General features: G+C 36.2%; 1 protein-coding gene across 1 annotated transcript in view; it reads right to left on the minus strand.

Moving 5' to 3' along the window:
• The window catches only part of LOC150100232 (uncharacterized), a 160907-nt gene that overhangs the window by 110632 nt on the left and 25458 nt on the right, over positions 1 to 24817 (minus strand). The window contains exon 3 of the mRNA XM_090402885.1: positions 2126 to 2209. Coding sequence (XP_090259011.1) covers positions 2126 to 2209 — 84 coding nt within the window. The remainder of the gene's footprint in view (positions 1 to 2125; positions 2210 to 24817) is intronic.

The raw sequence follows: 24817 nt of genomic DNA on the forward strand, positions 1-24817 counted from the left end.
GGGGAAGTGGTTGGTCTTTGGTAGAGCGGATAAGGGATGCCAACTTTTTATATGGTCTTTAACAGGAAGTAAGGTCATATTTTTTGAGGATATTGGTTATTTTCTCAGAGGTGCCCTGGATGTAGGGGATGGTGATAGACTTGGTGTAATCTTTATTGTGGAGGGGGGGGGTTACAGGTTTTAGTATTTTTTGGATTTTTTTGGGGTTATAGCCATTGGCTAAGAAAGTGTTGAGGATGTGGTTTAGTTCAATAGTCAGGGCCTTGTCCATCTGAGCAGATTAATTTTGCCCTGTTATATAGTGTTTTTATCACCCCATATTGTTGTGAGGGGGGATGGTGGGATTGCTGGTGAATGTATCTGCCAGTGTGGGTGGGTTTTCTGTAAACAGAGAAAACCAAAGATCCATCAAGCTGGCGGGTGATTAAAGTGTCTAGGAAGGGGAGGGTGTTGTTTTCCTCTTTTTCTAAGGTGAACTGGACTCTGGGGTGTTGGTTGTTTAAGTGTGCTAGGAAGGAGTGGAGTGTGTCTGAGCCATGTGGCCAAATAGCAAACACATCATCCACATAACGTGACATTGCCGAAATATAGAAGTTATTCATTAAAGTTACCTTTAATTAATATACTTTATATGCGTTATTAATTCCGTAAACTAATTACCAGTTAATTTTAACTTATGGATCTGGGAGGCTGGTTAGAAATAAAACACTTCATCAAAATCAATGGCAGAATCACATTAAAAATGAGGATATTAGGGAAGTACTCAACACTGTTAGCATTTAGGAATATGTTAGCAGAGATAATCTTGGGTGGTATGGTTACTTAAACAGAATGGGAGAGGCAAGGTTAGCAAAATGTAATTTTTGCTAGGATGGTAGGAAAAAAGACTCAGAAGAAGATCTAGTTTAGGTAGATTGATACAATAAGAGGTTCCTTAGAAGATCAAAATATGAGCTCTGATAACTTCTGATAGGAAAATTGTCAATAGGATATTAGTAATGATATAACATTTTCTTGTAGTAACTATCATATACACTTCCTGAAGGTATACCATGAATTTGACAATGATAACAGTAATGTCATTTAATTTTTAATTAAATCTTAAATCCAGTGCATCATATATCATAATCATGGATTAAATGGATGCTAAAAAGGTAGTCTATGTAGGATGTTCCATTAAATAGGAAGCTTGCTAAAGGTATTTATAGCATTGAAATAATTTAATTTGTTGTATTGACATATATTTCATAGTGGAAATGATATGCAGAGATTTTGCAGCATTATCAAGAACAATATTGTAAAATATAATGGGAATTCTGCATTATCTATTCTGATGATTTCCTAAAATAAATCTTGAACTAAAAATTCCAAATCATAATAGTAAAGTGGGATAACATGCAGCATTTTAAAGCTCCTTCTATGCAATCTTTCAAGTGTAATAATAAGTTCAAAGATTGGATGTTCAGCTTCTCTTTGTAGGAACATATCAAAGCACAATAATATATTTTGATGACTCTATTCAAATACACAAAATGAAGGATGGCAGTAATTTTAATTTCTTCTTTTCAGCCATTTTCTGTCCCCTGCTGGACGAAGGCCTCCTCTAGTTCTTTTCACCTTTCTGTTCCTGGCTTTAACAGGCCTTCAAGGCCCACAACCTTCCAAGCATGCTTGGATTTCGTAACCAAAATACGAGGATAGAATGGTCACTCCTGTGCCTCGAAGTATTCTTGGCTGTATCCCTATGTGTTCACGGGGCCGGTTTGCCTGCTTGCAGGATGAAGAACCCCAGGTAAACTGGCAAAAAAAACCCTGTTGGCAATGGATGACCAGTTTTTCCCCAACAAAATTTGATAATTCATCACTCCTCCTTCTTTTAGGACATCCTCGGACTCGTTTTTAATTTAATTTAATTTTAATTTAACTCAGTATAAATGTAAGAAATAAGATGGATCTAAACAGTATACTATTAAGTTTTGAATATTTCTGCTGCTCAACATAATTTTCACATATCTTGATTTTACCTTATGTACACATGCATGTATAATTAAAATTAGATGCCTGTGTGCAACAAAGAATCAACTAAAATCTTTAATTTATCTATTGTGAGATTAATTCAACTAACCTTGCAGTGGCTTGAAATTTGGCACAGAACAAGCTCTTGGTTTCTGCATGTTTAAATGTTCTTGACACTTACCCAAAGGTGACACTAAAAATATAATGAAATATTTAATATATATGATAGGAAAATAAACTTGATTCTCATCTATCAATTAATTAAATTTATAAGATGATAACATGCCTTACACACTGCCCCAAGGTTATGTCACACATGAAATGAATAACAAAAAAAATTACACACGCATAGTTAAAAAGATATGATACATCTAGATAAACAGTTATAACATTTCTTTTGTCAAGCTACTAATAACAGAAATTTCTAAAAATTCATAATCTGGAAATGAATTTTGAAAATACTCACTGTACTTATTATTCTACAATTACACTAAAATGAAGTACAGGCAGTTCCCGGGTTATGGACGACCCGACTTTCTGTACTTACGAACGGACTACCAAGGATCCCATAAGAATAATTAATAATTAAATAATGAAATTAATAATTCGGAAACTAGTTTCTTTCACGCATGTAAACAAACCCACAATTCGGCACATTATTAAGGCAGCTCTTCACGTTATTTGGAAGTCAAATTTAAGGGCCTGGGTTACATTTGCCATGTTTGAAGATTGCTTCAAACATGGCAAAAATGTGGGGTCGTTACTTCCACACTTAACCATGTGTAATTGTCTTTGAAGCATTGTTATTTTAAGACCAGTTTGCCTGCTTTGCAGGTGGTAAAACCCCAGATAAATTGGGGAGAAAAACCCTGCAGTCCATGCCCAAGACCGGCTAACTTGGCTATGTCTGAGAAAGATCCTTAGCTTCTCACATCAGCAACGAGAATCGAATGCAGGGCACTCCTTTCCCAGGCATATGGTTATTTTAAGACCAGTTTGCCTGCTTTGCAGGAGGTAAAACCACAGATAAATTGGGGAGAAAAACCCTGCAGTCCATGCCCAAGACCGGCTAACTTGGCTATGTCTGAGAAAGATCCTTAGCTTCTCACATCAGCAACGAGAATCGAATGCAGGGCACTCCTTTCCCAGGCATATGGTTGCGGAGCACGTAACCACTTGGCTAACCACACGAACTTTTTCTACTTCTAGGATTGATATATACTCCAGATTGCTTTCCACTTGAACGTTTGTTTTTATCATTTCTTGTTTCATTTAGCAATCTTTCAAAGCAATTACTCCAGACATCCTGAATATCTTTATCTTCAGTTTTCATGTCACCTTCATCAACTCTAATTCCTTTTACAGTACTCTTTGCTCCATATTGCCACCTTTATACATTCAGTCCCTTTCCTGATATTTCTCTTCTATTTTCTTACTAAACTTTCCCCATGATTTTTCTTTAGTTGTTTTAAACATGGCATTGCTTTCTTTACACTTATGCTTTCTTCTTTGCCTCTTTAACATCTTGGGAATTCTGCTTTTTTTTTATCTTTGCAAACATGACATACTTTCCTGGCTGAATCAATCAGTGTTTTCTTCAGAGTATGTCAGTGAGTTTCATTTTTGTTTTCAAATTCTCCTTTTTTCTTAAATATTTGTATATTTCAGTATACAGTTCACCTCTGAACCATGCTCACCTTTGATTCTTTTTAAAACTTCATTACACACTTTTCTTGTCAATATGATATTCAATTTTATATTGCTCAAAACTAAAATGGTGTCCTGAAACCAGTGTAAAGATATTGATACCAACAATAACATAGTCAATGAGACTTTTCTTATTTCTTGTGTTTTCTTGTCATGGAACAAGGTATTAGTAACCATCAGTTCATATCCTGAACAGAAATGCAGTAGATACTTGCCATTATTATTAGCTTTATACTTTTCTCATGTTTGGTATTCATTTCATACTCTGCTGTTTAGATCTTCAACAAGGACACTAACTTTTCCTTTTTCTTTGTGTCAGCCACCTTCTCTACTGACTCAAAAATTACTCCACTTCTTTTAATAGAATCTTATGTGAGACCATAGGCACAAATAAGTCTCATTGTCCAACTCCACATTTTGATATTTGTTCACATCACTTTCCTTGATATTGCCTACCATTTAAGAAAATTATCCTCATATTTAGTGTTAAATACTATATATATATATATATATATATATATATATATATTATTGCAGAATCTTAATGTAAATACAGCTGTGGGATTAGATGGGATATCAGCTTCGGTTTTGCGAGAATGTGCAAAGGTACTGGCAATGCCTCAGACCAGGCTCTTTAAGTCTCAGCTCTGGTAGAGTTCCAAGGGAGTGGAAAGAGGACAAAATAATTCCCTTGCATAAGGGAGGTTTTAAGACTACAGTAGCAAATTATAGAAAAATCAGTATCTTATGAGTAGTGGTAAAAATACTGGAAAAATTGCTTAAAAAGAGAATTCAAGAATGGGCAAATAAAAGTATGATACCGTATAAGGGGCAACATGGCTTTGTGAAGGGTTGGTCATGCTTTAGTAAATTACTAAGGCATGACTGACTAAGGCACTACTTAGTAATTTATGTAAAAGAGTAACAGCAGAGTTGGATAAAAGAAATGACTACATGATGATGCTGCTGGATTTTACAAAGGCATCTGAGAGAATACCACATGGAACTCTGTTATGCAAATTAGAACAAATGAGAATGGATATGATACTCGTTAAGTGAATAAGAGGGCGGCTGCTGGAAATATATGGTATACGAGGATGGTCTGAAAAGTTCTCGACCTCGACCATAGATGGCAACACTATCGGCAAGATTTTTTTTTCTAAGTTGGTACATCTGTCATAAGCATCCATGTGAAATTGCAAGTCATTCTATCAAGTAGTTTGTTTTATATAGCTTCTGAAGCAAAAGTGTTGTCTGTATCCCTTGAAATGGATAAAATTGAGTATCGTGCGGTTATAAAATTCTTTGTAAAAGAAGGGTTAACGCCAAAAGAAATTCATTCTAAGTACATAAAAGTTTATGGGCACTCTTCTCTTTCATTTTCAACAATTAAGAAATGGGCTGCCAAGTTTAAACGTGGGCGTACCAGCCTTGAAGATGATCCATGTGACGGATGTCCAAAAAGTGTAACAACACCAGAAACCATTGATCAAGTGCACAATATGGTATTGGATGACCAGTGAGTCAAAGCGCGTGACATTGCTGAGACTATAGGCATTTCAAAAGGATATATTTTGCATGAAGAATTGCAAATGAAAAAGCTTTGTGCAAGATGGGTGCCACGCTTACTCACAGCAGATCAAAAACACACTCGCATGAAAATCTCTGAACAGCACTTGAAGCATTTCAACAAGAATAAAACTGAATTTCTGCATTGATTTATTACTATTGATGAGACTTGGATTCACCATTACACACCAGAATCCAAACAGCAGTCAAAACAGTGGACAGAAGTCGGTTGTTCAGCACCAAAGAAGACAAAGTCGGTTCTATCAGCAGGAAAGGTCATGGCATCGGTGTTTTGTGATGCTAAAGGCATTTTGTTTATTAATTATCTTGAAAAGGGTGAAAAGATAACCAGGGAATATTTTTCCGATCTTTTAACCAGACTAGACGAAAAAATTTGTGAGAAAAGACCCGGTTTGCAAAATATTCACCTGTCTACAAAGATGTTTTGGCAATGGGAAAATTAAGGGATCTGCACTATGAATTGTTGGAACATCCACCCTGTTCCCCAGATTTGGCTCCCTCTGACTTCTATCTCTTCCCAAAACTAAAACTCTTCCTCGCTGGTCAACATTTTTCTTTGAATCAAGAGGTGATTGCAGCTGTAGAGGAGTATTTTGCAGATCTTACTGAGAACCACTAGCGGGATGGGATAATTAGTGCTGGAACATCACTGGAATAAATGTATTAGTCTTAAGGGAGATTATGTTGAAAAATAAAAATAATCTTGAAATTATAAATTCGTTTTTTCATTGTTAGGCAAAGAGCTTTTCGGATCACCCTCATGTGTGGTAGAGGGGCAGAATCGAGATGTAAACAGTGACTAGTGGTGTGCGGCAAGATTCAGTGCTGGGACCATTGCTGTTTAATTTGTACATAAATGATATAGGAAAAAACCTGAAAGGAAATATTCAGTTGTTTGCTGGTGATGCAAAATTAGGTAGAGTAATAGTTAATCAAGGTGATGTGGAGAGCTTGCAGCACAATTTAAATAGGCTGTCAGTATGGGCAAAAGATAATGGGTATCAGTTTAATGTGGAGAAATGTAAAGTTATGTATTTTGGGATAAATAAATGATCACATTGATGGCATTGCACTCCAAGAAATAGATAAAGCTAGAGATTTAGGGATGGTAGTAGACAGAGAGTTAAGTTTAGAGGACATATTGCTATGGTAGCCCATAAGATTACTTGGCTATTGAAGAACATATTAACAAGTAGAGATAAGGAAGTTGTTATTCCTCTTTATAAGGCCTTGATACATCCACATATGGATTACTATGCTCAAGTCTGGTCTCCTGGGTTTCTTGGGGATGAGGAAGTGGTGGAGAAGATTCAGAGGGGAGTGACCAAGATGGTGAGCTGTCTGTGAAATATTTCCTATGAAGATAGACTGAGGGTGCATGGATGGCAGAGTTGGTTGATAGGAGAAAAAAGAAGGAATATGATAGAAACATTTAAGCTACTTGAAGGGCTTTTTATAGGATTGATGCAGGGGAAATGTTTCAGCACTTAGTTGGAGGGGCCAGAACAAGGGTTCATCCCTAGAAGTTGAATAAAGGTGTGGTTAATAGGAGTGTCAGGACTGGATTTTTTTGCCTGGAGAGTTGTGAATGAGTGGAATGGGTTACCAGAGTCAGTTGTGAGTGCTTTATCTGTTAATGGGTTCAAGGAGAGGTATAATAGATTGTGTGGATAGTTTGGGTCTGCGTGATGAGTCTTCGGATTCCATGGAGGTGCCCTTACAATAATAGTAATAATAATATTAAAATGCCTAGAGAAGACTGACCAAAGTGATGGTTTCCAGTCTGTGGAATGTGGGGTATGAAGACAGATGGGAAAATACCATTTGCAGAGTCTTGTGAATAGGAGGGATGGGGGGAGGGGGATATGACTGAGACATTTAAATTGATAAGGTTTTTTTTATCAGATTAATGTGAAAGAGATTTTTCATAGAATGGAGGGAGACGAAGATAAAACAAGAAATCATCCCTGGAAACTGTATAAGGAAGATGTCAGCAGGGTGGTGGTGGTGGGGGGGGGGGGAACTTACTTTAATGCTTGCTTTTAATGTTTACTTGAATAATAATTTGGGCCAACCAGTCCAAATAGAATTTGGACTGGTTGGCCAATATGTGGTTAGCATATCTGCTTCACAGATATGCTAACCACATATGCTATATGTGGGCGTGAATCCCAACGTGGGCATGGATGTTTGTGATTATCTGAGAAAATAGTGGTGGTGGTGGTTGGCGTTAGATGCCGTTGGTGTAGGTGATGAAGGTAGTTGCGATTAGTGGAGTGGTGGAAAACAGAGTTTTAGAGTAGGTGCCCTCCCTTGATGAGTCTTGGTTTCCCTGGAGGTGTTACATAATAATAATTTATATTATTTAGTTCCCCAGTGGCGCAATTGGTTAGCATGTGGTACTTATAAGGTAGTATCATCGAGTTATGCCGAGGTTGTGAGTTTGAGCCTCACTTGGGGAAAGGTTACTTTTGACTCATTCTCAAAATCTGAAATTTATCCTGATAGAGTGGTGAGAGTGAGAATGGTCAATGATTTTAAGGAGTGGTATGATAGACTGTGTGTTTCCTAGGAGGGACCTCCCATGATGAGTCTTGATAGACTTTGTGTTTCCTAAGCAGGACCTCCCGTGATGAGTCTTTTGATTCCATGGACGCCTGAATAATAATAACAATAATAATAATAATAAAGCAAGCATGAACTTATATGAAAAAAATAAACAAAATCACCCTTAATTTACAGGATAAATAATGTATATGCTTAAGATCCCAGGTAACAATTTTCATCTTGGCAATGCCAAGATGAAAATGTCATTTTTTACTAGTAGGTTTTAATTTATATAAAATGTGGCAAACTATAAAGAATTTTTAAATCTATGATATCAGGTGGTCATAGTAAGCAGAAAAATCACTAAAACTAGCATAAGCAAAACTGATGAACCTGCATAAGTAAAATCATTGGAAAGGCACTGTTTTACTCTGTACCTGAACAGTTTCCCGAATCCATCTTTATTCTATACTTATTTTCAACGTGACAAATGACAGTTTTTTCATCAAAGAAATATGCTACTAATGCATTTTTGAAAATTATGGAGACAACTACCATGTTTGAATAAAAACTTTAGTTTAATATAACTAAAATCTACATTCGACGTTTCGACCTTTATGTCAAGGTCATCTTCTGGAGCATACAACTATACATAGAAAACAAGCTACACTACAATCAAACTGGTTTGTTAAAGACAATGACCAAATGCTACAACAATTGTTGGCCTGACCTCTGGTGGAAAAATAAATAAAAAATAAAAAAATATATATGTATATAAAAAAATATATAAATAAATAAATAAATAAATAAATTATACATCAACGAAAAAAAATATGGTACTAAATCAACATTTTTTAAAACTTATTGATAAACTTCATTTATATCTAAATTATAAGTATAAATTACTTGACTGAAATAACTACAATGTTATTCAATAATTATTCATACCCAGTTCCTATTTTAAGACTCAAACAAAACTGGTTGATGTTCCAGAAAAAGAGGCAAAATTTGATTAATTTTCATTTTATTTTCATACAAATGAATACAATTATATGAATCTGATGGTATAACAAAATTTTATTGCCAATGAAAGAGAAATATGATTTATGCAGCCAATCCATCCATCTATTGTGTATTATCATTATTCTTTTTGATAGTGATAGTACATTTGCTGCTGATAATTTTTTTTTGTTTAATGTTGTCTACGATAGGATACTGAGTCAAGTCAGACAACATCCCTATGTTGTTTAGGATGAAAATAATGATGAAAGTATGCACTAGTTTCAAAACAAAATGAACTAGATTCCTTAAAGACATACATCATAAAATAAATCATATATATTATCCCAAACTTGTTACAATACTCACTTGAAATAGCTGGTACCAGAAACAAGAAAAAATTTGTGAAAAATAAAACAGCTTACAAAGAAATGAAGAGAAATGAAACATGCAAATAACCTACAGAATAAAAACTGAATACACTGAATTGTGCAAAATAATGTATCACAGAAGAAATAAGAAAATTCAATTGTAAATTCATACAACAAACAATTGAAGATAACCATAGTCTCAAAAAAGCCAAACAACAATAAACAGATGGTTGCAGTCAAACTACGAGACAGAACTATAACCAGAGATAGATATGCTATAGCAGGGCTGTCCAACCTCAGGTAATCTGAGGGCTGCATTACAAAAAAAAAAAAATTTTAATTGAGGGCCGCATCACAATGCGTATCTAGTAATTTGGTGAGCAGCAGCGACACAACATCGATAGCTGAACAAACAAACAACACTAATCATGTGCTCATGTTCCTCATGAGTGCCCTGAGCATGAGTGTTGGAAGAAAACAGTATAAGAATGCTTCTTTGACACATGTAATATTTGAAAAACACGTGGGTATATAGTGATGTAAAAACACCAAATAAAATTACCAACATAAAGATTATCGATTAGTGCTAGAATTGGCCTGCAGGCAGTGCTTTGGACAACCTTGTGCTATAGCAAAAAGAATTGTAGAATTTTACTCAGTATTATATCAGGATGACGAATCAAATAAAGAAGGAGATGATAACTAAGAAATAACTGAAGTGTCACAGATTCTACCAGAACAAGCTATGTTGAGCATCCAAAGCTTGCAAAACAGAAACGCTGCAGGTGAGGACAGAGTTATAGTTGAACTTCTAAAAGCAGGTGGGAAAATGATCTACAAAATCTTGTAAATACTTGGAAATCTTGCCAAAAATATTTACCCTATGTCTGAAGAAAAATGATGTACCAAGAACATGGAAGAAGACTACTCTAATTTTGATATATAAAAAGGGTGAAGTAGAAGACTTGACGAGCTACCAACTCATCAATCTACTATCGATGGTTTACGAAGTGTTTTTTACAAAAAAGTCTTGGCTCATAGGTTTTGTGTATCTCGACTTAGCACAACCAAAAGAACAGGCAGGGTTTTGAAGTGGCTTTAGTACAATGCATCGTATTCATGTTGTGCAACATATCAAATGATGTAATGAATATCAATTACCATCATGTCTTGGTTTTATTGATTATGAGAAAGCCTTTGATTCAGAAAAAACTTGTGCAATACTTAAGGCATTATAAAACAAATGGAGGAACCATTTGTCCTAACAAATGGTTAGGACAAATGGAGCAACACAGAAATTCATTTCAATGGAAACATCTCTACTGTGGAAATAGAGATATAAGACAAGGTGACACAATATCTCCAAAATTATTCACAACATGCCTAGAAGAAATATTCAAACTTGTTGATTGGGAAGAAAAAGTCTGAAGATAAATGGAAGATATTTAAGCCATTTATGCTTGGCAGAAACAGTTATTTTAAATTTAACTGTGCATGAATTACACTCTTATCGACGAACTCCAAATTGCTAGCTAGCAAAACAGCTGATCTAAAAATAAACCTAAGGAAGACCCAAGTTATGTTAAATAGCTATGTCCAACCAGAAATAATAATAACCAATAATGATGAAATTAAACAATTAGCTCATTACATATACTTAGGACAACAGATATCAGGAATGAAATTAAAAGACGTGCGATGTTTGGGTGAAATGCATTCGAAAAGTTATAGTCAATATTCAAAAGCCAACTACCATTATACTTGAAGAGAAAAGTTTTTCAACCAATGTATTCTTCCTATATTGACATATGACTATGAAATATGGACTAAATGCAAAGGAAATTCAAAAACTGAGAACAACACAATATAGTATGGAAAGAAGTTTGTGCCCGAAATATAATCAGGACTAGTGGGTAGTGACCCTTCCCATAATGCATAGCATTATACATACCCGTAAGGATATGTGCTTTGCATTATGGGATACTAAGGCAGGTGATGTGAAGTCATTAGCTTCTATATACGAGTTGCCCTAGTCCTGATTATATTTCAGGTGTAAACTTTGTTTGCTTACACTTGGATAAAGGATTAAACGAAGTATGTAATTTCTTGGTATCTTTAATTTATAGTATAACCAAGTGGAAAAACTTCCAACAACAGAACTAATGTCCTTACATGGTACCCTCTATGGGTTAGATAACCATAAAGCTAATTTAAAGAAGTCAGACTATCAGATCTTTGGTAAATTAATGCAATCATACTTGTTGAGGTTGGGAGAGTGCTTCATAGCTGATGATGATTCTAAAAATAATCTCTCAGACCTATAACGACTTCTATGCAATATGGATGTTTTCCTCCAACTGATTCTATATGAAGGAGTATCAAAGGATGGTCTGCCAATCTCGACTTACCATACAGATGATCATGGATGTAATTTTTATGTTCTTCAAGGTGGATATTAAGTAATCTACTAGTCTATCCAAATTAAGCTAAACTGCAAGGCACAAAGAACTTTATACAATTTGGGATGTTCAAAAGGATGCATTTGAAGGTGACATGGAGATCACATTTACAGCGAATTTTGGCTATTTTTTCTAATGTATCCTTAATATATGAGATGGGAATGGTTTTTCTGTAATCCTGTGTGTCAGGTGTAGGAGGGATGGGGTGAATGCAATATTCTATCTATTTGATATGGGCTGCAGCCATTGGCTAAAATGGTGTTGCAAAGCTCAGTTTCAGGAGCTGTCACTTGAATAAATAGTCCTGGCTCGGTGAGTAAGTGTTTTAAAGATGCCATACTGATGGGAAGGGTAGTGGTGGTGTGATTGTGTGGGTTTTCTCTAAATGGAGAAGGATAATGAGCTATTATTAGTAATTTCTTTAGAACAAGATGTAACAGTTTTAAAATAATTATACACTTTTTTCCTTTTGAAATTTTTTGTAGGATCTCAATATATGACCTGATAAATAAAAATGAATAATCTTTAAGGAGATGATTCATTTTTCTCTACTTATCAGATCATGCAAAATCCCAAAAGAAACAAAAGCATATAAATTATTTAAAAAAGTTACATCTTGGTCCAAAGAAATTACTAAAAAAACTTAAACCTTATGTCAAACCACCCCAGAAATATGGGGCCCCTAAAATTCACAAACCTAATACCCCAGCCCCTTCATCCAGTAGCACCTAAAAACTGGACAAAGTTATATAAGAGAATATATTTTTCATTTTATTATCCTGAATTTTCTGGTATATACCCTTATCAAATGTACCATATACCAGATTGTCATAATAATAATCTCACATAACTGATACTTTCTGATCAATGATGGTTTTGTTCTCTATCTTTGATGGACTATTAAGTGCATCCACTCATGCATTTACAAGTGCCATTTACTACCATTTTTGCTTCAAATACTTATTTTGCTAATCATTCATCTCATATTCTATTTAAATGACCACTATCTTAGATTAGCTCTGATTAAATATCTTAAATATTAATAATATCAAGTTCTTTTCAGATATCTTCATTTCTTAATATGGTTCTGACATTCACTATCTGTTCACTCCTATAATTTTTTCACAACACTCGTATCTTAGTCTTCAGTCTTTGTTTTATTCTTTTCTTTATTCTTTTATTTCTCATTCACCTTTCTGAGTACATATTACTAAATTAATTTGAATACTTTTTTCTATACTGCAAACTCTGTTTTTTTTTTTTTTTTTTTTTTTGCTAATTTCACTCTTTTTTGATATAAATTCATTTTGTTAGGTTCCAACCATGACTAGTATTACTTATTCTATTATCAGTTCCATTCTTAAATTTAACATTTGCAATGAAAATATTGTTCAAGTAACAAAAATGTATAATCAGGTTCATTACTGAAAATAGAAGTCTGTTTACCTGTCTATTTTTATAGTTTTAATCTTTTTATTGCTAATTTTCATACCAGTTTTATTAGTAATTATTTAATTTGGATAAAAATTCTTTGAACATTTCTAATATGTTTAGCAGGTTAATATCTTAATATCTGCAATTTGAATATCAAATTTATTACTACAGGATTTTTTCCCTCCTGGAAACTCATGGTTTATTTCAGCATATAGACAAATCAGCCAGAGATCATGTAATTAACAGATAAAAGTACTATTAGTAAAAGAAAATGTGAAGGTGGTACAATGCGGATCAGTGGCGCACCCAGGGAGGGGGCCCAAGAGGACCTGCCCCCCCCCCCCCCCAAAAAAAAGAAAAAGTTAAAAAAACACTAGAAAATTTTCCAAAATACTTTTCCTAATTAAAATTCATTTTTTATTTATGTTGTGTCATGTCTTCTATTTCAAAAATGCTTATGAATTAGGGGTCACATGAGGTGAGAGAACCCTATATGTTTCTCAACCTATAGTCCACATAGGTTGAGAAACATATGGGGACAGGTGGTCCACAGGCTTAAATGAACCAAATAAATCTATATATTTTAATTATCCAAACAAAACAAATTAAAATTGAATCTCTCTCTCTCTCTCTATGTTCACTGGGCATCTACAGATGCTGTATGGTCACTCCGATGCTCGATGATGTACCACACCAGGCCTCGTCATGTAGTCCTGTTGTTTGCTTTTCTGGCAGCCTCAACTCTCTGAAGATCAGTCACTCCACACACACGCCATCCATCCATCTCATTGATGGTCTACCCCTGCCTCTTTTTCCAGGAACTTTATCTTCTATTACTGTTCTGAGAAGTCCTCCTTCCATTCTTTCTATGTCCAAAATATTTTAACTTTCTTCTGTCAATATCCTTAAGGAGCCTTAAAGTTCTACTAATCTTTTCTAACTCCCATTCATTTGTACGCCTTTCAGTATATGATATCCTCAACAGCCTTCTGTAACACCACATCTCAAAAGCAGATATCCGTTTCTTATCTGACTTCTTTAGGTTCCAAGTCTTGCATTCATAAGTCGCTGTTGGAAAAACAACTGCATCTAAAATCCTCAACTTTGTTCCCATGGAGATAGATCCATCCTTCAAAATTTTAGACAGGTCTCTGACTGTTGTTTTAGCCATTCCTAACCTTTTTCTGACATCTTCTGAACAGCAATTCTTAACATTAATAATGGATCCCAGGTACTCAAACTTGCTGACTTCCTCAATTCTTTCTCCATTAAGATACACTTGTTTCTCAAGAGCTTCTCTGTTTGTTTTTCCTTTGAGAACCATGATCTTTGTCTTGCTAGAATTGAGTTGAAGTCCTCTGTTATTACTGATCTTGTTAACTTTGTGAAGAATTAGTCCTAGTTCTTCCATGTCATTACAAAGGAGTACTGTATCATCAGTGTACCTCAGATTACTGATCAATCTACCTCCTATCGTAATTCCTGTCCTGAGCTTATCCAATGCTTCACGCATGATGTCCTCTGCATATATACTAAACAAGTGAGGAGAAAGTAAACATCCTTGTCTAACTCCTTTTCCAACTTGAAGCCAGTCAGTCAATCCAACACCTGTTCTTATTGTGGCTTCTTGCTCCTTATACAAGTTGGCTATCAACCTGATAGTGTGTTGAGGAAAAACCCATTCTTTTCATTACTTCCCACAGTTTCACATGCTCAACAAAGTCAAAAGCTTTAGAGTAGTCCAAGAAACACATTACCAGAGGGAGTCTGAATTCTTTATATTTTTCTATTATCTGTCTAAGGCAAAGGATCTGATCTCTGGTGTCCCTACCTTTTCTAAAACCTGCTTGTTCCTCGGGAAACTCTGCCTCAACTTTGGCCTCAATCCTATTTAGTATGATCTTTAATAAAATTTTGCTTGCATGAGATATCAAACTAATAGTTCTATAATTCTTGCATGCCTTCTTATTACCTTTCTTGTGTAGTGGTATGAAAACTGACTTCTTCCAGTCTCTAGGACATGATCCTGTCTCCCATATCCTTGTAATTGATCTATGAAACACTCTTATCCCTCCATCCCCTGTGGCCTTATTGCTGTTGAGCTGCTTAACTGCTCTTTCAACTTCATGCCTAAGTGGAGGAAGTTCCAAATCAAAATTTTCTTGGTGGGAGGACTCCACATTTTCTTTATCCACTCTGCTGTACAGTTGCTCACAGTATTCTTTCCATCTGTTTTTGATTTCCAACTCTTCTGTTAGTAATGATCCATTCCTATCTTTGATGACATTGTTGTTGAATCTGATATCCATGGGTCTCTTGGTTTTCTTATTGGGCCAAGATACATCTTCGCTGTATCCTGTATTATCAGCTTGACTCCTTCCCATAGCATTTCTGGTGAGATTTCCTCATTGGTCTCCAAAAAATCATCCAGCCGAGTTGATGTTTCTTCTGTGAATCCACTAGGAATTACTCTAACATCCAATCTAGTGGAATGTGCCTGACCTGGAAGTTTTCGTAATCTTAGTCTACTTTGGCTCTTACCAGCTGATGGTCTGTACCACAATCTGCTCCAGGACAAGTATGCACATCAGAGATGCTTGTCTTCCACCGCTGGAGAGCCAGGATGTAATCAATCTGGTGCCTTGACCTATCAATGTTAGATGTCCAAGTATAGGTCCATCGTGGATGTTTCTGGAAGCAGGTATTGGTAATAATAATCTGTTAGCACGGGCAAATTCCAACAGACTTTCACCATGGATGTTACGTTTTCACTCAGACCAAACATGCCACACTCCGGCCTGACTCTCATACTCTTTCTTAAAATAAAATGAATACTTAAAAAAAAAAAAAATAGTGGCAGAATGTTCATTCCATGAACATTCTGCCACTATTTTAATTTGTAGCGGGAGAATGATGAGTAATAAAAGAGGGGTGAAGTGAACATGTGTTATCCACATGACCACATTTCAACCAATTGGTTATTGTTTATTGATTTTTATTGTTGAAGGTTTTCCTCCTTCAACCAAGGCTCAATACATCTTCAGAAGTGCTAAGTAATACTTAGACAAAATGTGTTGTGAGTTAACTCCAGTATTTATATATTTTTCAGAAATCGCACGAAAAGCAAGCTGACAATTGAGTTGAAATGCTAACTCTCTCCAACCGAATTCCAATAATATGTAAAACTGCCATAACAGCATTCACTATATATATATATATATATATATATATATATATATATATATATATATAATCTTAGTTTTAACACGTTTACGAATTTTAACACTTTCAGTTGAATTTTATTGCTGCCGAGCAAACTCACACAATCTAATTAATAACAATAGTTTTTAGTTAGATACTGTGTTTGCCGGTGCAACATATGGTTTTCTTGAGTCTATATATACAACATAGTTTCTGTATGAGAGGACATGTGATTTATTAATTAGTGTCGTTTTTATCCCAGTGTCTCTAATTGCACTATTTGTTGAGAAATATATTACACAGACTGCTTATACTTTATTTACTGACATAATAAAAGTACTTGTTTAAAAAACAAGTTATTGGAGGAGGGCATGTTGTTTACCACAGGAGCAAGTTACTATCGCCCTGCTCTGAACGTGTTTCAGCTTTTTTTCATTTGCGAGGTATGTGAAATACCTCGCAACGTACTTATCCATAATTGAAATACTGTAAGTACGATAAGTAACGGTATTTCAATTATGGATAAGTACATAATTGAAATAATTAAGTAATGATTGTAGTTGTGGTTGGTACCTTCTTTAAACGGAAAAATAGCTCTGATGACAGTGATAATACAAAACGAGTTTGTAATGACAGTTTGCATGTAGTTTCTGAAGAGAAAGAGGTCTGTAACGAATCCACAGAAAGACAGAATTCCCATCAGTTGCAATGCAATAATATTAATACGCTTAATAAAAGGAAAGATTTGCTGACTTGCTGGACACTTAACCAGTGGATCACATTCAAAGATAAATGCAATTGTTTAGTTTGTAGGAACATTTTTCTGTTTTTTAATTTCTCCATGGTAATTATGCCTACATTATTGTGTTATTATTCAACAATTGTTTACAGTTTTGAATGTGTATATAAAGTCAATATCAACAGTAACCTGATTACGAACGCTTGATGAAAGGGGGAGGTTTGGAGTTTCCCCGGATAGTATTCAAAAGGTAAATACAATTGGTTATTTTAAAATTTAACCACTGGGAAAGGGTTTGTGTCCACCTGAAAACTCTGAAACAGAATTTGGAAACATTTTCCGAATAACTTTTTAAAAGAAATTTCTGTGATTTCACAATCCATTTCAGGCTTGCAGTCACGAGAATGACCTTTGTTATTGAAAAAAGAACAGCTAATTGAGCTTTCAAGTGAAATGGCTTTTTCAAGGGCTTAAAATGCAATTCCGTGATCATGGTTTGGCTCGATTCTGGATCTCGCCTTCAGTGAGAAGGGAATTTCACGAATTATTTGAAGAAATCGAAAATCGTCATACAGTTTTTTACAACCTATCTTTGCGAGAAACGATTTTCATCCCACCTTCAAATAAAAACAAAATACAGAATTTGTCTTAGTGTGTGTGTGTGTGTGTGTGTGTGTCGATCTTCGACTAAAGTTGACCAATATCGAGCCAGATATTCAGCAACTGTATCTGTGTGAAACTGCATCAACGGCAAAAATGCCGTTGATGCAGTTTCAAAGTGTGACAAAATAATATATCCTAACATCTATAACTTATTATAAATATTTGCAACGCTTCCGGTAACAATATGTGTCAGTGAAAGATCATTTTCTAACTTACACCTTTTAAAAATATATTTAAGATCTACCATGACACAATCACGATTAAACGGACTGGCTTTGCTGTGCTGTATATGCACAGAGAGATTAATGTAACCACGACTGAAATAATTCAAGAGCTTTGTAAAAAGAAAAGAAAACTGGATTTTATTCTTTAAATAAATTTTTATAATCACCTAATGAATTTTATTGAATGAATGAATTTAACGAATTGTAGTTGAGCGGATAAAAATATTTTTAATGCAAATTCATTGTATTAAAAATATTTTTATCCGTTCAACCCCCCCCTCCCCCCAAGATTAAATCATGGGTGCACCACTGATGTGGATGGTGGACTGTGTGGTATAGGGTCCTCCCATGATGAGTCCTTCAACTATAAGAAAGTGTCCAAGGATATAATAATTAAAAAAAAAATTTGGTTCATTATCAAGATGATATTGTACAATTTTGCCTTATACCTGATGTAATATCAAACTATCTTATTGCATATTCTTCAATTTCAACTCCTGATTTAAAATTTACATATAAACTATATATTACTCTGCATACAGGTTTAATCTTTTCAAAAGATTTTCCCATGGTACTTTATATGCTATTTCAAGATCAATAAAGCTTAAACTGGGATGCTTATCACTTTGATGATGCTAACCTGCACAAGAGCAACCCTTGCAGATCAATTATTCAATTCTAAGCAGACTCTAGTCACTGATAGAGGAATTTTCTAGGCTTTTTTCAGCTAATTCTCAAGTTAATCACTAGTGTATGCAAGCATCTCCGTTTTCCTGGAAACCTGGTTTTCGCAACTTGCAAATCAAGAAAAATTATTACATGAAATATCATGCAATTCATTTCAGATAATACAAGCCACGGTTAGGAATGGAAGATGTTGTTTGCTATACTCTTGTCCCCAGTGAAGTCTACAAATCATCAGCAGCCATGAACTCAACTACCACTGATAAGTAGGAGGTGGAGACTATGTATCTACTGATTTCTGAAAGTTGGGTTAAAAGAGTTCCTTTCTTCCTTCTGGAGAAGGAGTTATGGATTTTGTTTATTTATTAAATATTTTGACTATTTATTAAAAATCTAGTCATAGCAGTATTAGGGTAGCATATAGTGAATCAGTCAATGTTTTCTTTAGAATTTGCCACTCAGTTTCTAAAGTTTAGTTCTTATTTTTAAACTCTTCACTTTTCCCATTTGAGAATTGTCCAACTTTGATTCTTTTTGAGGTTCTGGTGTATTCAACAGATGCTGCTGCTGTAAAACCATATTATTATTAACATCTGACCTCCATGGAGTCAGAAACTCATCATGGGAGATACACACATTGCACACAATGCTCATCCAACCGTGCTTTAAAACTGATTCAATGTGTCTACATTCACAACACACTCAGGCAATGCATTCCACTCACCAGCCACTCTCCACGCAAAGAACCTGCTCCTCACTCCTCTACTTACATCCTCCTTATACAGTTTCCAGTGATGGCCTCTTGCTATACCCCTCTCTCCTCATTCTATGAAAAATCTCTTCCATGTCGACCTGATAACAACCCCTGACTAGCTTATGTCTCAATCCCCCCACCCCTATTCTCCTATTCACAAGGCTCTGCAACTTACATTCTCTCAATCTGTCCTCATATTCCACATTCCCAAGACCACCTTTGTGAATCTTCTCAGTATCCTTTCCAACATATCTTCGTCACCATGAAAACCCTTTGTGATGAAATCAGTGATGAAATCTGTGCACGAAATCCATATGAGGCCTGATCAATGCCTCATATGGATTTCGTGCATGTCAAGGTCCTCTGCATCATTGCCATTATCCGATGTGATGTCTTCACAATTTGTGTAATGTGGCCCCTGAATTTCAGCTCCTTGTCCACAATCACTCCTAGAGCTCTCATCTCCTATACTTCCTTTAAAGTTTCCCCACCAAGTGTACACTTTGCATTTCATCGTTGGTTACCAAATCTCAAAACCTTACACTTTGAAACATTGAACTGGCAATTCCACTTACCTGCCAATTCATGCAACCTGTTCAAGTCCTCTTGTAAGGCCATAACATCTGCATGACTTTGCATTGCAATCCCCAGTTTTGTATCATCTGCATATCACTAGTTAAACCCATCCTAATATCATTAACATACAAACTGAACGACAATGGTCCCAAAACTGACCCTTGTGGCACACCACTAGTGACCTTTCCCTTTCGGGATGCCACCCCCCCATATACAACTTTCTGATAAATATCTGACAGCCAGTCATTGATCAAACTCAGAAGTCTATTATCCAGTCCCATCTGTTTTTTCAATTTATTTAACAGCTTCTCATGTGGCAGCATGTCAAAAGCTTTTGCAAAACCCAAGTACACCACTGTATATGCCCTGTCCGAGATATTTGTCACCTTGTTATAGTACATAAGTAAGTTAGTGAAACATGATCTCCCCTTAACAAACCCATGCTGATAATCACAGAGAATGCTGCTGTTATCAACCTATTTCTGTATCCTACTTCTCACCAATCTTTCCAGTACCTTCACCACAGCTCCAGATATACTGATTGGCTTATAATTTGTACCCACAGCCTTATCACCACTTTTATGCAGTGGAAAAATTTTACCATCTTTCCACTCCTCTGGAACCTATGCTGTTGTAAGACTCTTATTAAATAGGCATGCAAATGCTACTGCCAATTCCCTGAAACATTCCCTTAAGATGCGTTGTGATATGTCATGAAATCTTATTGCCTTATTGACATCAAGGTTGTTTATTTCCTCATATACCTCCTGCTCACTCACAATTAAGCCATCCTCTCCTATGTCCTCTACACTGAAGTTCCTCATGATTCCACCCTGATCAGGATGAAACATCTTTATAAACTGATCACTGAATACCTCAAGAATGTCTTCTGCAGCAGTTACCATTCTACCACTTTCATCCATTAACATCATCTTACCATGATCATTCTTCATTCTACTTGTCACACATCTAAAAAACTCTCTAGGGGTTTTTTCTTTGTCTGATTTGCCATACTCTACTTTCTGCTCATACTCTACTTTTGTTTTCCTTACTAACTGAGTCACTCTCCTGGTTTGTTCGTTATACTCTTCATGTAAATGATTATTATCATTATTCATCTTGTACTTCCTTCAAAGTACCTTCATCCATTTTACACCTATCTTATTCAGCCTTTTGGCCTTCAGAATACATTCGCACATTGATGCTGTTATGTATTTCTTTGTCAATTCCCATGCAGCATTTATTTCCTTACCGCTCAACTCCTTGTTCATGTTATAGCTCCAAACTATCTCCTAAGCTTGTCATAATCACCCACCTTATAATTCCACACATATCCTTTCCTCAAAAAAGTCTGCATATGACTAACCACTACACAGATGATCACTTTCACCAGCTGGAAGAAAGTGTAAAACCCTCTCTCACAATTACATCCTCTGATGAAATTATCAGATCTAGAAGTCTCGATCCTTGCGTGCCATCCTTTATGTGCTGCCTGAGATAGTTATCTCTCAAGAACACAAGAAATTCATTTTCTTTATTCCCAAATGCTATCTCTTCATTCCAATGTATATCGCCATAATTAAAATCACCAATAATAATTACCTTCCTTTGTTCACTAATCCAAGTTGTTTATACATTTCTTCATCACCATCCTCCACATTCCCAGGCCTATAACAACATCCAACTAAATATGTCTTCCTCTCAACCTCCAAGTTACACCACACTGCCTCATAACCATTGCCACTATTTCCCCTCTTTCGTGTCTACCTTATGTGGACTTAATTCCCCTGCTATCATCAGCAGCACTCCCATTCCCTTCTTGTCCTTTCTATCCTCATGAAAAATACCATATCCTTCCATTTCTCATCCCATTACAATATTATCTTCATTCAACCATGTTTCACTTATTTCTGATATTTCTGGCATTTGTAAATAAACAGCAGTTCATTTTTAGGTCTATAACCAGTCCTATCCAAGTCATGTGTTGGTTGTGATTTCCCCACCACACCTGTCTAATCACCTCTATCGCCACTTACCACATGTATCTGCTCAGTCTCAACTTCCCTACCCACATCGCAACATATCCATCATCACACACATTCACTGCCACTTTCAACATTCACTCTCCATATGCCATGTCTCCCTGTCCACCTGAGCTTTCCCCACCGTTTCCCTGACCCTCTTGTATATCTTCTCTATAGTTGGAGTAAATACCAACTAGACCTTTATGTGGTAGATTTCTTTAATTTCCCAATGAAATACCACCACCTGGCTTATTGGAGGCCTGAAGTGACTTACAGTCATGTTTGGTTGTCCCTCTTTTCTTCACATACAGTGCGAGTGATATTGTCTAGGACATGCCAGTCACACTGTGGAGGGGGAGAAAGCCTCTCTCATTAGAAGTTGCAGTAGTAAAGTTCTGCAAGCCAGCCACCTGGATAGTACATAGGACCAAACCAGATAGTATTGAATCTGGAGGCTGGCTCCTCAATCCTAGCCACAAGATAGTACACAGGACCAAACTAGATAGTATTGAATCTGGAGGCTGGCTCCTCAATCCTAGCCACAAGATAGTACACAGGACCAAATCAGATAATAATGAATCTGAAGGCTCCCCCAATCAGCTAGTGCTAAAATCGGCTACTATTTACTCTGCCAGTTTGTGATTGGAGGGAGCAAGTTGGAACTCTTGAGACCATGTATGGACATTGGGTTCCCACTGTGTGGATGGTAGTTTGTCTGTCATCTCTCATTACATGTCCCAATTCCTTATTAGTTTTCCTTCCCCAAATATAATAGTGGTTTAAAAATTCTCCTCTCCCACAAAAAAAATCCAACCCCCCCCCCCAAAATATACATATATAAAAAGCATAAAAAACCACCAACATTATTCTTACCAAAGAAAAAGTTTCTGTACCCACTTCAACATTCATGGCCAAAACAGAAACATAAATGATGTGTATTACCACCTACAATTATACAAAATGAAATTACTATTCCTGACCAAACCCAGCTGTCCATCTCAACTGCTCAAATTACACACTACACAGTTCCATCAAACATAAGGGTAGTGCACATGCATTCATCAGAACTGACATTCCATGTCAGAGACCAAAACTTCAAATCTGTCCCCTCCCCACACATACACTTGTGCTGCTTTGGCTCAGAATTTCTTTATCAGACCACCTTGTCACTTTTATTTGCTGTCTCTACTATTCCTCATACTCCGAAAACCAATGTGACATCTGCAACTATCTTTCTCTCTCCAAAGCTCGATTTTCCACAGTAGAAACACCATAAATAATAAGGTCTTCAAATTGGCTTCCCCTCTCCAGTTCCACCAACCAATTGCTAACACCTTGTCAATCCCCCAAACAGAATACCTGACAATCCCCTCCAATATGTCAACACACCAGGTTTCTTAACAAGCTTCTCCTTCCAAATATACTGTGGATGTCAGTTTTCCTCTTGAAAACGCAGAGTGCAACATCATACCCGTCCCCTTCACAATGGAACAACATCCAACAGATTCTCAGTCTCATGGCCTAACAGAAATCATCATAAGAGGAATGAAGGCTTCCATTCCACCCCAAATCCTCAGCCACCATCCAAGCCTTGGTTCACAAAAAAAGTGTGTTAATACAATACAAGAAAAAACTCAGCATACCATAAGTGGCTCAAGACCAAAACTTCAGCTGCTCACTCCACCTGTCACAGCTTGCAACAGTTGCAAAAACCATCAAAAAATCTAAATTTTGAAAGAGGCCAAATGCTACTAACTTGCATCCTGCCTAGATGGTAGTCAAGCTTTCTAATCATCCCTCCAATGCCACTGGGTGTACTTTTGCCCATCCATGTTTCCACCATTCTCACATCCAGGTGGTACCATAGTAACTAAATTACAAGCATCATGCTGCTTCCAATTTCTGCACTGTTGACCAAGGCAAAGTTCCCCCATCCTCTTTACCAAAAACTGCTCACTCCATGACACTTGTAGTCTTTCATCAGAAAGAAATCAGAAGAATTCTTAATAACCTGAACATAAACAAGGATGTTATCCCACATACTGTGTTAAAAACTTGTGCCCCAGAATTAACACCTATCCTGTATTGCTCTTCTTTCTATTCAACTGGAATCATGGAAACAGAGCCACATCCAAAGAAAGGTGATAAAAGTCAGCCAACAAACTACTATCCAATTGCTTTCACTTCTTTCTTTCAAAATTATGGAAAATGTCCCCCAACAACCAACTTCTGCACCATCTGGAGACCCACAAACTAATTAATGACCAGCAATATGGATTCCACCACTCTCGATCCATAGCCGATCATCTAGCCTTCACCACCCACCTCTGAACTCAACCCATGGAAAAATTTGGAGAAACTCAAGTGGTTGCTTTCAGCATTTCAAAAGCATATGATCAGGTTTGGCATACTTAGCGAACTGCCATTTTATGGTCTGCTCTCCACTCCATGCAACCAGATTGACAACTTTTCACTGGTCAACTATGAATTATGAGGTTTCCCCCCACAGTACACTCCACTCTTCTTTTTCATTCGATAAGCCTTGTAGCACCTAATTGTTAGAACTCTTAAGATCCATTATGGCCAATATCCTGAACTCCTGACTGCTAACTCTATACAAATCCCAAATCTACCATGGAGCATTGTTCAACCATTTGGGGTTATGCACCGAAATCCTCTCTAAAATAGTCTAATGCTATCCAGAAAGGGCAATGTGGTTAATTAACGCTATCTCTCTCTCTCTCTCTCTCTCTCTCACACACAGATTCACCCCCCCCTCTCTTGGTGATTTCCATTTCCATGAATTCCAGATGGCCATCTTAAGAAGGT

The sequence above is a fragment of the Typopeltis vanoorti genome, chromosome 13, assembly GCF_054136105.1.
Source record: "Typopeltis vanoorti isolate ZY-2024b chromosome 13, IOZ_Tvanoo_1.0, whole genome shotgun sequence".
NCBI lineage: Eukaryota > Metazoa > Arthropoda > Arachnida > Uropygi > Thelyphonidae > Typopeltis > Typopeltis vanoorti.